Genomic DNA, 15,670 nt, shown 5'->3' on the forward strand with positions numbered 1-15,670 from the left:
CGAAACATTTTCCCAGTTTAAAACAAGAAACATGGCGGTGCTTATGTTAACTTGTGCGACAGTGGACTGGTATTTCATAAACCAAAAAAATAATAACCGGTAAGAGCCATGAAGACCACTTCCCAAACTCAAGTTAATGCCGGCAGCTATTGAGCGTGGAGGCGCCATTCCATCGCTGTCACATCACAGGTGTGGTGTGAATTAACACAGAGCCAAACAAGTCAAATGCCAGGCTTCCTGTTTGCACAACCCACATCGCCATGACATCCAAAATCTAATCTACTTGTCGCTTTAATCCCCGTTAATCTGCTCACGTTCTGTCCAAGACAATAGTCATGCCTCCAAAAGCCCCAATCCTTAAAACGCGAGCATGAAGTGGAAAAATCTGTCAGGCAGCAAACCTGAGCAAACTGGCGAATGGAATTCAGGTTTACAACTTCCCGTTCCTTTGTTGTGCGGAAACAATATTTCTGTTCTTTATTTTCAGACAAATGAGACAATAGATGTTGTGACGACACATCTGTCGTCAACTGAGGTGAGAAATGTAAAACGAATAACTGAGAAATCCCAAGTGCTGTTTATTCGCACAACTAGAAATTTTCTTGAAGAATATTTGTTCTTGTTAATGTTAGTAGTGATGTTTTCTAAAACTTGATGCTTTGCTGTTGGTATTATATTTAACTTTTAACAGAATATATCAACAATGAAGCCTTTTGGAACGCTAAACTGCATAAGATAGACTAATTATGGAAAAATTGCCTTGTGAGACAATTCAAAATATTTAAATATTGCACCTGGAACATCTGTTTTACTTTCCAATTGGATCTGTTGTAATAACTGTCAGTCGACTCACAATTTACAACTGATTAAATCCCTCTGCCTTTATTGAAGTAATAAACTGGAAAACTTTCACAAAAAAATGTTTGAGATCAGTTTTATTACAAAGTTCCACACGATTTTATCAAATATCAAACAAACAACAAGATTAACAATAACAAAGGTCGCTGTTGAACAGCGAAGAAATGACCTCTTCTATTCGTGGTCGTAAATTGGCAACACGATAAAAATTATTATTTTGCGATCATTTAAAGACAAAAAGCAACGATTGCTTAATAGATAAATACAAGAAGCTGATGCGCAGCAAAAAACACAAATTTATTCGTTGGCTTTGTAAAAGGTAAATTCGTTCACAGATTCCTGTTTAGAAAATACTTCATGTAAGGTTTAGAGGCAAGAGTTGCAACTAGTCTTTTAATTTATTGACCAAGGAGCATTTGATTAATGCTTACAAGAGTAATAACAAAAAATTTCAATTACAAACGTGCGTGACGTTAAACGTGGAATGCGTGTGGATGTGTGTGTTCATATTGGCGTAAACACGTGAAATAAGGGCGATGCGATCACATGGTTGATGTGATGTGATGTGAGTAATAAGGAACTGAATAAAGCAGATTGTCTTCGATGATTCTCGAAAGACGAAAACATGACACAGTGAATGAAAAAGTGAGAAAAGCGACGGCCTGCCGCCGAGTGTGAAACACGTGCGATATTCTTTAATCTTTTGTTCGCCAACTCCTGCCTGAGCTTTCTGTCCTTGGCTTGATGCACGCAAGCCACTGGGTGAAGAGAGAAGTCAAGTTGCTTATTATGACGTCACACTGCGATGCCCAGGTTGCTGACTTCTTCTATTTTTTGTCGCAAAACTTGCGCTTCGTGAAGTATGGTGTGAATGTGGCGAGGTTCATCTATTCCCATGTCCATCAACTCACTGCAAACAAATAATACAAACTTAATAATAATTATTGTCAAAAGCATTGAACAACAAGTCCCAAAGGTAAAAAAAATACAGTTCGGACTGAGACTTTACATAGCTACGCTTACCTTTCATTTAAACGCATGATTTGCTCGGCTGTTACGCAACCGTTACGAAGCATCGTAGATTTGTATTGAAGCATGTGCATTTGTTCAAGCCACTGTCCAAGTGATGAAAGGTCAAGTAGTTCAGGAATGCAATCTTCCTGTTCTCTGTAAGGTCTAAAAAAACTAGCTTGTCAGATTTCAATCACGTATAAAGTACAACATTGAGTGTAAGTAGATAAACACAGCAAGACATATTTACCTGTTATTGATTGTGTCGTTCAGACACAATCCGTCAAGCAGAAATCTGTCCAACTGCGACACCAAGTGTTGGAATGTCGGCCTGTGAGTACGATCTCTGTTCCAGCAATCCAACATCAAGCAGTGAAGAATCTTTGGGCAAAAGCAAGGGGCGGGCAAGCGATATCCACTATCTACAAAGTGCACAACCTGCGAAACAGGAAAATAACTTATTTATTGGAATATTGTTTGGTTTATTCATCTTGTTTTAAAAACTACTCACGTCTTGGTTTGACATTTCCCAGTAAGGTCTCTCGCCGTACGAAAGAATTTCCCACGTCACAATTCCGTAGCTCCATACGTCACTGGATGAGCTGAACGTTCTTTGACTAATGGCCTCTGGTGCGGTCCATCGGATAGGAATCATTCCACCCTTTATACAAAACCAATCAAAATTATTGCAAAACGATCAGTTAACAGGAAAGAAAGTGGACATAATTCTTAACCATATTTCAAACTTACTCTGGTTGTGTACATTGCTATTTCCTCTTCTCCAACTTCTTCAAGTACTCGACTCAGTCCGAAGTCGGAAACTTTGCACATTAGGTCAGAGTTGACGAGAACGTTGCGTGCAGCCAGATCTCTATGCACGTATCCCATGTCGGAGAGATACTTCATCCCCGAAGCGATGTTGTGCAGGATCTGTGTCAGCTTTTCCACTGGAACTTTGCCCTCATTTGTCTGTGATTAAAGCGATGTTACTTTGCTATATTATGCAGAATGTATGAGTTTGTGACAAAATGTAGCTTAACAAATACTAGTGTAAAAAATGGAAATCACATCTTACTCTTAAATAGTTATCGAGGGATCCGTTTTGCATAAACTCGGTGATGATCATCAACGGTCTGCTCCTTGTTACAACCCCTTCCAATCTTATCACATTTGGGTGTTCGAACTGTCCCATGATAGAAGCCTCACTGAGAAAATCTAGTTTTTCTTGATTGCTGTAACCCGCTTTGAGAGTTTTAATGGCAACGGATTGACAAGACGTTGTAAGGACTCCCTTGCATACCTCACCAAATTCTCCTGTAAAACAACAAATAGGATAATGCAAGAATTGCAGTGGTTATATGACGTATATTAAAGTGGGTTTTGTCAAGATATTGATAATGTGATATTTATAACGGAATAAGCATACCTTTCCCAATGACTTGTTCGATTTTAACAAATCTGTAGTCTATTTCTTTTGCAAACTCCTGGACTGCTGAGTATGGGTCTTCGTATGTGCTTGGATCAACGTATGTACGAGTACTGATGAGATCAACTGGAAAACAAAAATACTATTACTGGAATTGCTCCCCAATGCGAGTATCGCGCAAAACATAAGGCTCCTTAAACTTAAGAAACTCAATATATAAAAAACTACCATTTAGTTGAGCTTTCATTAATAGTTGTTTAGGTTAAATCAACCAGCTAAAGTTAACATTAATTAAAACTACTCACCAGAACTATTGATAAAGCCAGGATACTTTTCGAAATCGGCAACAACATGTTTTGCATACTGCCTTCTTCGACCGTAAAGAATAAGAAGGACACCAATCGTAATTGCAAGAAGACTGCAAGTTATGACGATGGCAAGAATCAGTTGGTTTCGATCAGCTGCCGGTTTTGTGATCGTGTTTAGTTCATCCATCTGGCTCACTTCTATCGCTCTGGTCTGGGTTTCGGTGTCCGCGTGCGGCAACAGGTTGTTCGGATCAGGAACGATGGTGACGCGTACTTTGGGTTTAGTATTAAACGCCACCTTGCGTCCAAACAGACCGAATCCGGCCTTGCTTTTGGCACGAACCTGAAGATTTACAATATTTAAGATTAACGCCACACATAACATTCAAAATCCCACAGCTAACTGATCCAAATATGAGTGGCAATTAGCATGGAACATGTTCAATGAAAGCGCAGGTTTGTTAACTAACGTTAAAACCTGCAATCATACAAACTGAGTTCATGTACATGTTGAATAAAAATACTAAAATTCCGATGACGTACGTAACAAAGGTCCAGTCTTTTGCATCTACAAAATTTTCATACCTGGACAGTGTAAGATGTTGATGGATTCAGATTGGAGAGTTTGAAGTTCACGTTCTTCGTCACATTTGTGTGAGTATCGTGGAAACTGTAGTAGCGGATCTGATACTCAACTATCTTCACGTTACTGGCCGGCTTGTCCCACTCCAGCTCAACGTCACTACTAGTGGTCGATAGTATGCGCACAGAGTTGACGGCTGATGGCGCTGTAAACACAAAAATGTACATTGAGAAACATTGAGACATTTAGACAGCGATGTTCAGTGTTGCAGGTATCACTTGCCCAGAGCATACGCTGTGCGGAAAGCTTTCGCCATAGGTACGGGTTTAACTTGCTTTAGGGGCGTATAAGTATCGAATAACGATCACAGTTACCGCTGCTTGCTTTGAAAGGTCATAAAACAAAAAAGTGAATTATTGAATTTGACCCGATTATGAATTTAACCCATATTTTTGTTTGTATCTACAATACAGTATAATATGGCACTGATCTAACAAACAAACATGACCTCGTTCGAACAGCGTGAAGTCGGCCCAAATACAACAACCGTCCACCATTGGACGCCGGACACAATTGACCGCGCCTCCCACTGACGACGTTCAAAAGCACTTGGTCGCGACAAACATTTATCACTCGACCGAATTTTAATTCTACGAGACGCATGCCCTGGAACGACATGATGCGACATCGGCGCCTCGTCAAGCACCGACTGTCTGATCCAGGGAACAGATTTATTCAAGTTGCTGCCAATTGCATTTAAATCCTAGTCTTTTTGCCAAGCTCACAACCAAGCAATTGTGCAAAAGCAGCTTTTTTCTTTGGCCGAATTTATATAGTTACTCGTCAGAACTGACATACCTGCTTGGTTTGTCTTTAGTGATATTTCCGCAAATTGTGGTTCAGTGCTACTGGAACTTGACACACCATTGAATGCATATATCTGTGACCGAAACAATTTGAGATTTATATGATATGAAATCATTTCAGTCAGAATTTTAATACAGCTTCAGGTCCTTCTTACCCTGAACTTGTAATATGTGAATGAGGAAAGATCTCTGACTACCACACGACCATTGGTGAGGCGGAACTTTCTAGGGTAGAAATCCACTGAACGCAAGCAACGTTTGCATGACTCGAATGTGGAATCACATCGATAACACGCCACCCTGTCATGTAAATAGTTAGGTTGTTATGATTGCAATGACAAATTTGTTTGCCCAAGGTACAGATTTACTCACGTGTATGTAATATCAACTCGCCCGCCATTGTCTTCAGGCTCATTCCAAGTGAAAATGACTTGTGTTTTATTGACCATTGATTCAACAAGAGTCGGTTTGGTGGGAGGTTCTGCAAAAACAAACGAATTGTTGTCATGGTGGCGGTCATAGTCACGTTGACTGACACGCTTTCGATTTACAATCAAAGCCAGGAACGCGCGCCACGGCGTGACAATTTAACAAGGACAAAAGAGATTAATTACGACTGGCCACGTCCTTAACTCGATATTGATTGCCATTAGGGGCTGGGACAGTGAACGAACGAATCGAATTTCGATCAGTAATTCGGATACGTACACCGGCTCGAGGCGACTTGCCGACCCGGTGTTTTATCGATTGGACTTCAAGGTCAATTGGAACCTGTGGGAATGTGAACGCAAACACCGTTTCCCAGTTTAAGCTTGGTGTAATTCAAACACCATGCTCCCAGGATTACAGACGCTTTCTTTTTTCGTATGGTCAGATAACCCAACTTATGGTCAGATAACATGACGGATGGCTTGCTCATTGTAAAAGATCAAAGCGGAAAAATGTGCAACATATTTAGATGCTAAAGCGGAGACGATTTCAAAACGTTGTTTCGTAATTTATAATTTACGAATGGCCTTGAGCATTATGGTTATCTTACTTGTACAGGAGGCGTCGGGTCTGTCGTCAACAGCTCGATAAAACCCATTACTACATTGACAGGAAGGTGATCCTGTGCTCACGGCATAACTGTTCGCAGGACAATTTTCGCACAATCTGTTGCCAGCGTCCGATTTGAACTTTCCCACAGCGCATTCTGCAAACAACAACACATATTTATATGAATAAAAAAATTCGCAACTTGCGTCGTTATTTTCTGCAAATGTTGTATTTTAACCGCGCCTTGTATTTTAACTTGCACAAGGCGTGGAGAATAAAAATGAAAGATCAGCTCCGGCTGGTCAAGGCCAGCAGGACTTGATGAAGATGTTTTTCCGAAAAGATAAAAAACATTGGGCATTGGTGTACGTCGGTCAAATTACATGGGATTGCCGACAAGCTTTAAAAAACTGGTATAGCTAACTCTACCCGCTAAAAATCTATTTATCTACATGCCAGAAAAAGCAAGGTTGCCCAAGGGAGGGCTTCGTACTGTAAGATTTGTATTTGCTTTGCAATCAAGGAAAACATTGCTTCCCTGTCAGTTGAACGGTTCATTGAAGGGGCCAGGCATGTCGATGACCGCAAGATAAGGATGGGTCAGGGTAATCCACTGGGTAAACATGAAACAGAACCCTTAAGTTGATATAGGCCTTTATTTGGGTTTGGAAATCCGGAACCGAATCGCAATGGATTGCAGCAAGAAGTTCAGCAGCAAAATGTTAATAAAATGAATGACTGGGTACAGCTTACATATTACTGTGTTTTTTTTCTGGTAAACAACCAACATTATACAAAATACCCTACAGCAGTGTACAAGTGGTTTGTTCAGATTAAACGTTTTTCTCATTTTTGGTGGGAGCATATTCAGACACACTGAGGGCCTATATATGCGACGTCGAGTGACGGCTGCACCCCATCGGCCTCATTTTATCGAACTCCCGTCGCCCACGCGGATCTTAAGGCGTGACGTAATACAAAGGCCCCTGATTTTCAACATGTCGAGTGGGCAGGTGAACGCTTGTAGCAAGAGTGACGTAACGGGCGTCTGGACAAATAATCGCAGTTTGATGAAATTCCGGCTTTTCATGTTGGATTCTTATAAAGTTAGCTCATATTGAACTCGGTTTCCAACTATCTCAGGCTAAGCTTGATCATTGTAATTTTATGAGTAAGATTTGAGTTGGGTTTCAACAAAGCCAGGCGACCATGCGCAAAATCCAGTAAATCTCCCAGTGTGAGAAACTCGCAATCAGGATTGCCTCGGAAATAAACAAACCGTGTTTGGGTGACGAAAAAACGCCCGACAAAAAGCAACTGAAGGGTGCTGGAATGAACAAGTGAAGAGTCATTCAACGCAGTTTGAACCATATGTTTCCTCGCAATATCTATTGCAATGAAGATCGGAAGCTGTGGAGTGACCGCGTAAGAGGATTGCGAATATTTATTGCTCGCCGTCGCAGTTACCCATCAATCACACACACTTGGAACTATAGTATACGGTCGCGAACGAACCCACTGGCAGCATTGCTTTCCGTCATTCGCGAAGACAAATAACTTTCTCCAAACAAATTGGTTCGATGTAAATAGGAGTCACCTCGTTTGAAACATGATAGCGCGGTTATGCATGACTTCAATTACATGGGTGCTATGTTGAAATTGTGTCATGAAGCTACCGCAGAGGGAAACATTGTTTGGAATTTTCTTACTCATGTTAGGCCTGAAAACATGAAATACGCGGAACCACGAACTGCTCAACCAATAAAACCACATTTACCACCGATACGTGATTTTACGAAACACATTGGTATTGAATTTTGCAGTTTTCTGCCAAACTCGTCTTTGATCCTTTTCACTTCAATCAAATTGCCAACGATTTTTCTACGCCGTTGACACGATCGAGAAAATTGGGTTCAGTTCGTGTTGGTACAAGCGATGATGTGCTCCAGCGCATCCGCACCGCTGTGTACTTTGTACGGAGGGAAATGAGGAACATAATGGATATGACTTTCAATTGTGCTTTAGATATCACAGTTTGCAAAAGATTAGAATCACAAATACCTTACGCGATGTCGAATGTTTTGGTTTCCTGCGCAAACTTCGATAAAATATTCGGGTCAACACCTGATTTTTCTGTGGGATTTCGGTGAAAGATAAATCGATTTTGTTTTTAAAATTGTGCTGCGAAGTTAAAGCTAGGAGCCACCTCAGTGCAAAACTTCCCAGAGCAAAGTAATAAAATACCAGTTTACACTTGGTACAACTTCAAGCGCCGACATTAAAGGATCACTCAACACTTTCCAATATTCTATACACGACCCCCATAGAGACGTGAAACATGCATGGTGAGTTTTATTAACGAGACTCTCGTCAAGTTCAACCTGGGTTGGACAACTCCTCGGGGAGGTTGTTATCTGTTTGTCGAAAGACATGAATGTTTTATACACGGCAAGTTCTACTTTACAGGCACCGAGATTCCATTTATCTTGAATTCCAGACCCTGATATGAAAGCAGGCTCTGCTGAGGATTGGCCATATCTACACCATCCGAAATATACGTCAAGGATTACTTTAAGCAACGTATCTACTTGCCTAACATGTAAAGGGCCATTACACTGACAATCCATCATTTCAGACAAAGCGCGACCAAATTTGGCATCTTAACAACAATTGCTCAAACGCACGACTCTTCACTTCATCAGCAAAAACCGGGTTCGCTGAACTGTCGGACAATAAAACCTTCTGTGGGGGCGAAAACACCCGGTTGTCCAACGTGTTAAACCAGAGCGATTTAAGCCGTGCAACTGCTTGTTTCTTATGAAGTAATTTGTTTGTGTAAAGCATGTTTAATCATTACAATGCGTATAAAACCTGCTGGTTACACAGAGATGATTTTTAAATTACTTTCAAAGACCAAGGAATTACTTTTCAGGGGCAACAACCCCTGCGTGTCCACACTTAATTACTACCACAATCAAACCGTCTGAGAAGCTTTACTTTTTTAATTCGCCCAATAGAATATACAATTACCCTAGATCAACTTTCGCCGCAAACACGCGGAGCTCGCACCGAAAACATATCAGTGGCAATTTGTAAACACCCAGTCGCATTTGAAAGCAATGGGGCGGACTCGGCCCCAACAATAGCGTAACATTAAACCAACCCACTCACAACTAAGGAGAGTAAAATTTAGCTGACTGGCTTTAGTAAACTTTGGCGACATGGGTCTTTCGAGGGTCGTAGTCCATTATTCGCCCATTTGGAAGGATCGCGTTACAATTGAGCTTTTCGGTGGAAACATGTAAGCGTGTGGAGAAGTTTATTGGACGCGGCTAATGTTACCGGATGATATACGTGTCGCGCTAATGTGACGCCCTTTGTGTTTACGCTCAGATAACATGCGAAAACCTTCGCGTACGCTTACTTCTGTGAGAACGTTGCAGAAACAGATGGCAACCCAAGTGGGTGGATTCCATGAACCGTTTTTTCTAATTGATGGGACGGCGCCGTTGTTCCAAACTATTTCTATTCACCAATAATGTTTCCGGTTTTCAAGTCATGTATGAACTTTGCGCAAAACTTCAAAGTCTCTATTCCGCTAATTTGGTTGAAAGTGCCGTAATAAGTGGGCGCTTAATGAAACATTAGTTTATGAACGCCAAAACTTACTCCATAAGAGTGAACTAAGTGCCAGAGACTAATCCTTAGGGAGCTTAGATCTCGCAGCGATGAGTGTCAGTTTGTTGTTTCTGGCACTCTTGAAAGGCTCCGTTGAAGCCTGCCTCAAGGCAACGGATATTGCCACCCTTCAAAACCGTTTTCATAACACAGTAAGTAGCTAAGTCCTAGTGTTCTGGCAGTCGAATAGAAAAATGTGGACATATAAAAAAAATAATCGTTGAATTTTATGATTCTACTTGGTATTGACAACTGGCATCCGCATTCGATTCTCACGTAATCGTGGCAAGGGGGCCAACAGTGACAGAATGCGAGACGCGTTAAATTGCGGCACGAGCATTTCCCCTGGGGACTTGAGGCCACTCCATAACCAATTACATACGCATTAGGAATTCGCTTTGCACCGAAATATGTCGGCGCCAACGGGTCGCTAAGCAACTTATACGAAAGACTCAGCCGTTAAGAGCGAAAAATATCGATGCAAGGCGTCGAGTGTGAAACACATATCCCACTGTTTCTAACAAAGTCATTCATCAACATGTATGCCGCTGGCAGGAAAAGGCAAATCAGCTGCAACGCGAGAATTCATATCCTTCTAATCATTGGGACCGCGTGTCCGAACAGACATTCCACCATTGTTGAAAAGGACGGCGCTCCAGTGTTTCCGTTTGCCCTCGGTGAGGCAATAAACTGATAAAATTTCGCGACATTGTTTGCAGATCAGCTTGATCGATGAACTATACGTTAGAGCGTACCACATATTTGCTGTACATTCCATTAAAAACGAATACGCTCCATTTGGCCTTTAGAATTACGTGCAAGGTTTTGGCAGGTCGGTGTAATTTTTGGCAAGCATCTGTCTAATCCAAATAAGGCCAAAGATGGCACGAAGCTTGCCGTCCACCGACAGCAGTCTGGAAACATAATCCAGCAAGATCCAACCAATTTGGGACACAGCGATCAATCGCCGCAATTTCTTGTTGATTGGTATTGACAAGATAATAGGAAATGTGTGCCACAAAAGGACAGACCAGTTGCCCGCATTAATCGATTAATTGATATCTAGCACCTGCATAGGTCTTTATTCGCATGCTTTGAAATCGGAATTGATCAAAGTGAAAAAGTCCACAACACTTACCAATGCATTCGGTCAAATCGTTGTTTGGTTGAAATCCAGCTGCGCATTCACAAATACCACCGGTAGGAACTTGCCACTGACCAGCTCCGTTGCAATGCAAGCTAGGTGCTGTCGAAACACAAAAGCAGGGTCATTTATTACACGTAGCAAGCAACAGGTTCACATTAATCATTTATGTTCTCATCGAAGTCAACTCTAAGCTCGGTGTCGAATTTTTCCTCGAGTCGATTTTATCTTAGAAGTCGCATGCGCATGGGTTTGTATTTTATAATTCGCTACTGATGTATTAGGCATGCTTGCTTGGTGCCTGACATACAATAACAGATTGACTCGACCCGCGGAGAGTGATGATGTCAATCCCATGAGATTTTTCAAATTCTCATAGGTAGTTAGGAATTAAGATCGAGCGCCTTCTGGACAGTTGCGCTAGGCTTTAATGCCCAAGTCCCTGAGCACACGAATTATATTGCACAACTGGTAACTCAGCGGCTCCAATTTACAAGTTAGTCTGAGTCAGCATGTGTGAGTTATTAATCGATCAGGAACAACTGCTGAGTTGGACAACATGTCAAATTAAAAGTCGGTGATTATAAGTAGGTGGAATTTACAACTTTGACGCCCTTGTTGCCGGCAAGACTTTACCTAGAGCATCGGTCATTCGTTCAGCATGGTCGATGCATGTTCCAGAAACATCCACCAATGAGGTGAGATCCGGACCTCCTATGGTGACAGGAAAGACAGCAAGGCCTTTAACGATGTCTGGGCACGTTTTGTAGTAAACTCGCACATGCATTATCGTCATACAAGCTCCGGTATCCTGAAATTCATTTTTAATTACTTTCGCAAGACTTTAATGGTATTAGATATGCCACTTTTACCTGAAATGCGACGTACAGCCCTCTTGTTTGAAGTGGGGTGATTATCCTGGTTTCCGTGTTGATTTTAATTGTGTCCGGCTTAAACCGTTCGTCGGCTGCAATGGTGTCCACCTAAACAAGCAGTACAAATAAATAGAAACATTATAATCCTGCCAACACACGTAAGAGAGTTGGAATAGTTTCTGGTGCCAGGATAAAGGATGTCGAAAATACACGACTGTTATTTACCTTAGTGTAAGTGCTTTCATCCATATGAGAAGCACGAAGTTCGTCTTTTCCTTCCGAAGGCAAGTAATACAAGTTGAACGTTTCTTTGCACGACATGATTCTTTTAAGTCCTTCGCAAGATCTGTTGAAAGTTGCCAACGAGTTGAAAATCTGCCAAACCTCCAAGTGGCATCAAGTAATTTATATTTGCACATACCGAGTACTGAAGCGAATTTCTATGTAAACTCGCTCCACATTTCCAACTTCTATGTAAGGTGTTCGAACCCAGTTGTTCTGGTTGGATTCGAAAATTCTGCACACCTGAAAGGTTCTTAGCAGGGCTTCATTTTCATCGTGGTTGCTAGTTTCGGTCCACTACACACAATATATGTTTTAAGTTGAAGAAACAAACAGATTAAGAGGAAGAACAACATAATCTGATAAGTGTCAGCACTTATCAATATGTTAGAAAGCGGATTTGCATCAAAAATATTGCAAACAATATTAAGTGACTCAAATTGCGACGATCTTTAATTACCGGTTATTAGATGTAATAATCTTTTAAAATCGGGTGGAATCAATTAAGGATCGTTTGTAATCGGTTTTGTGCCGACAATTTTTCAAATGTAGAATGGCTACATAAAACTTGCATTATTTTTTGCCAAGACCGACAGTTTGGGTGATTGAGACACCAACGAGTGGAAATGATTGGCGGCATCAAATTTAGTAAATATCCGCGCTTCAATGGAACCTTGCAGGGCTAGCAGCTGCCGTCCACTGTTATCAATAACGAACAATCAGTCGCCGTGTGTCGTGAAAAGCATAACTGTCGCTCGTGGGTCTCGAGCTAAGAATTTTTGGCTATTCAGTGGCATAGGGCGTGCGCTTTGTTGGCGCAATTGAAAACGGTCCAAGGCGAGTGAACGTGCGACAACCGGATGCGACCTCGTAACATCCCACGAGAAGTTAAATAAATACGAACCACTATTGCCTGGGCAACGGGACAAGAGTGAAGGTTGTGCAACATAAAAAAAATATAAAAATACGGGCGGACATGTTCCCAGTTACTAAAATTGTCCGAAGTGTAAATATTCCTCCGCTAACAAGCAGCAAGCTGTAGCTTGGACCGAAATCAGTTTGCCAAGTATTATATTACCATGGTAACCAGTATAACTTTATATTCTCAATGTAGAGCCGTTGACTGAAACCCACAACACATTAAAGGGAAATAACTAAACGGCGGTCTTTCTTATTTACGCGGGTTCTCTTTGAAATGAACCCGTGTGTCTTTCATGGGGCGTCGCATCCAGCTTAGATGCGCGGCATGCAGTGGTCGACAGAAATGTCGCTTAGTCATGCAATGGTATCACCTTGCCTTCCACACTAACAATACTTTGATGATCAAAGCACACGATAGCGGGATGTATCACGTATAGTGAGTGGTAGCGATCGGTGAGACAAACGTGCCACAGGAAAAGGACAACGCCTTCGGCACGACAGGGAACGATTAACCTGACTTTAATGATAATTATAATCGGTAACTTTGGTTGCGTACGCAAGTCGCATCTGAAATCTTCGCAATTGAAACGGAGTACAAGCGCGAACATAATTTCAATCCTTACCCCGTTACTGGACGTTGGCCATCCCAAATCAGTAGTGTGGTTGCGTGTATCAAGCAGAGTTTCTGCACAAAATGTAACATAGGTTGTCACTGAATATAAACAGCGTGAAAGACCTTTTGCCCTAACGACAGAAAAATCAATGATCTGATGGTGATTTAAATAAACTATTTTCGTAATATTTGCATGCAAAGTGCGTGGCAACATTTCAACAGATCTATTAATAAGCATCAATATTCGATAAACGAAACGATTCAGAAACTATGTTGAAATCTCATTGTAAAAATTTGTTACAATTTCATACCTTCATCGGCCGTAGCAGTACGAATTACTAATCCGATAATGAACAGAAATAGGACGAAATGATAATCCATTTCAAAGGATTGGTCGAAATAACAACGACGAGAACGGGGGCGATCTTCCTTTGTGTGCGTAGCCTTGATCTCCAGGCTTTGGGTCAGACAATCGCGGGATGTGCAACAAAACAAGAGATCTAGTGCACTGGATACTTAAACACAAGAAAAAGATTACTCGAATTGTATGAAACCAGATGAATTATTTCACGCGTTGTTTACGGATTGGGTTATATACTTTTGACAAATATATCCTTTTCATATTGTCTAAACTTTAACACATCAATATATGCTAGTTTCATAAACCTGCGCTCAAATATCTCTCTCTTTTATAGAATAAAGTTTCCTATTAAGAAAGCATAATGCTACTTTCCACATTTTACGAACAGCTAGCTTCCGCCACATGTGCGCTGTTCGCCTTCTAACTAACAAACAACAAAACTCAAAACAGCTACTGGTCCACACCACGCGTTGCGACCTTTTCTTTGCGTCAGGAGCGCGCACTGCTTGCGACAACTAAAAACCTTCAACCTTTTTCTTTTTTTCTTCTCTCCGTTGTAGCCCAACAGCACATTCAATCAAATGGCCCGGCCTTTTTGTTCGCTTTTTCCAACTGTTTCCTTTCGGCATTTCTAATGACGTTTCGAACCTTTATTAGTTCTATTCGTGCAACTTACAATAGCAAGTGCCGGGTTGTGGAGCCTATTAAAAGCTGTACATCACTTTGCAGAAATATTTCGAACCTTTAATAGTTGTATTCGTGCAACTTACAAAAGTAAGTGCCAGGCAGTCCAGCCTATTAAAAGTTGTACATTGCAACTTTTAACTCGTGCCTGGTGTTAACTAATAGTCACTCGCTGGCTCGATGGAATTTATTTGGGTCGGCTTTCTTCGTCCGACCCGGCCCCACATGCAGATACCAAATATTTACACGACCAAGCTTCCCATCTGCAGTTGATTAACGGACGCGCGCCTTGTTTTCTGCAGTCTGTAGCCGTAGGTTGGGGATGTGGCTTGAAGAGAAACACGGGTCGAGATAAAAGCAGGTTTTCGCACCTACACTGGAAGGTAAACATTTCTGCCTCGTGACGCAGTGGTCTCAGCCAGACAATCAAGGCCGAAGAAGAGTCGACAGCTTTTCAAGGTGGCGTGTTTTCCACAGAGCAAATACAAACCGTGTTGATCTGCAAGACACACTATGGGGATACAGACGATAAGCAAAATACTGAATACGTTTAATAGAAATATTAAAAAAAAATTATAGTAGTATTATTAGTATTTTGACGCACTGGTCAAAACATTGTGTTTTTAGCAACTTTAAACTTATACAGCACCACGATAATACCCTGAGGTGTTTTTCAGTCAGTAAAGGTTTTTGGCACATATAGAATACTATTAATGGTTTATCGACGTTTTCTGGCCGCTGTGGGCCTCTCTTAGCCTAAATTACTCTGCCCTAAAAAGTGTCACCGTCTCAAACCACATCAAGCATGATGGAATAAGTTTAAAATATTGATTATCTTTCACGTGTGTCACTTCTAAGAAGGAATTTGCGTAAGTTGTTTACTACCGGAATGGTATGAGGTAAACGTTTAAACGCTGTTTGTTTTCATTTCACTTTTCAGAAATATTTCATTTTTGTTTTTGGTCGCTTATGTGACAGGTCTGTTTTTCATGCAAACACAGATCAGACAAAATTTTTCAAAT

At 41.2% G+C, this 15,670-nt stretch overlaps 1 protein-coding gene across 1 annotated transcript; it reads right to left on the minus strand.

Moving 5' to 3' along the window:
* Positions 1-920: 920 nt before the first annotated feature.
* LOC145901969 (ephrin type-B receptor 1-like) lies at positions 921-14,116 on the minus strand. Its single transcript, XM_082989794.1, has 20 exons — positions 13,915-14,116; positions 13,614-13,675; positions 12,209-12,366; positions 12,013-12,133; positions 11,785-11,895; positions 11,549-11,723; positions 10,907-11,014; positions 6,092-6,247; positions 5,425-5,533; positions 5,208-5,352; positions 5,045-5,126; positions 4,189-4,391; positions 3,601-3,946; positions 3,296-3,421; positions 2,945-3,183; positions 2,620-2,838; positions 2,381-2,530; positions 2,120-2,307; positions 1,882-2,034; positions 921-1,768 (listed from the first exon to the last, which is right to left on the minus strand). Exons 1-20 carry the CDS (start codon positions 13,982-13,984, stop codon positions 1,654-1,656), a joined length of 3,036 nt encoding a protein of 1,011 aa, XP_082845920.1. The 5' UTR covers positions 13,985-14,116; the 3' UTR covers positions 921-1,653.
* Between the last annotated feature and the right edge of the window lie 1,554 nt (positions 14,117-15,670).

This window comes from Ascidia mentula, chromosome 5 (assembly GCF_947561715.1).
Source record: "Ascidia mentula chromosome 5, kaAscMent1.1, whole genome shotgun sequence".
Classification (NCBI taxonomy): Eukaryota; Metazoa; Chordata; class Ascidiacea; order Phlebobranchia; family Ascidiidae; genus Ascidia; species Ascidia mentula.

Bases quoted from the DNA above. Each gene is read 5' to 3' on its own strand.
- LOC145901969 (XM_082989794.1), bottom strand. From the start codon at position 13,984: ATGGATTATCATTTCGTCCTATTTCTGTTCATTATCGGATTAGTAATT. The intron at 13,676-13,914 runs GTATGAAATTGT...CATTTTGTGCAG, and splicing joins TACTGCTACGGCCGATGAAG to AAACTCTGCTTGATACACGC. The intron at 5,127-5,207 runs GTAAGAAGGACC...TTTCGGTCACAG, and splicing joins TCACATATTACAAGTTCAGG to ATATATGCATTCAATGGTGT.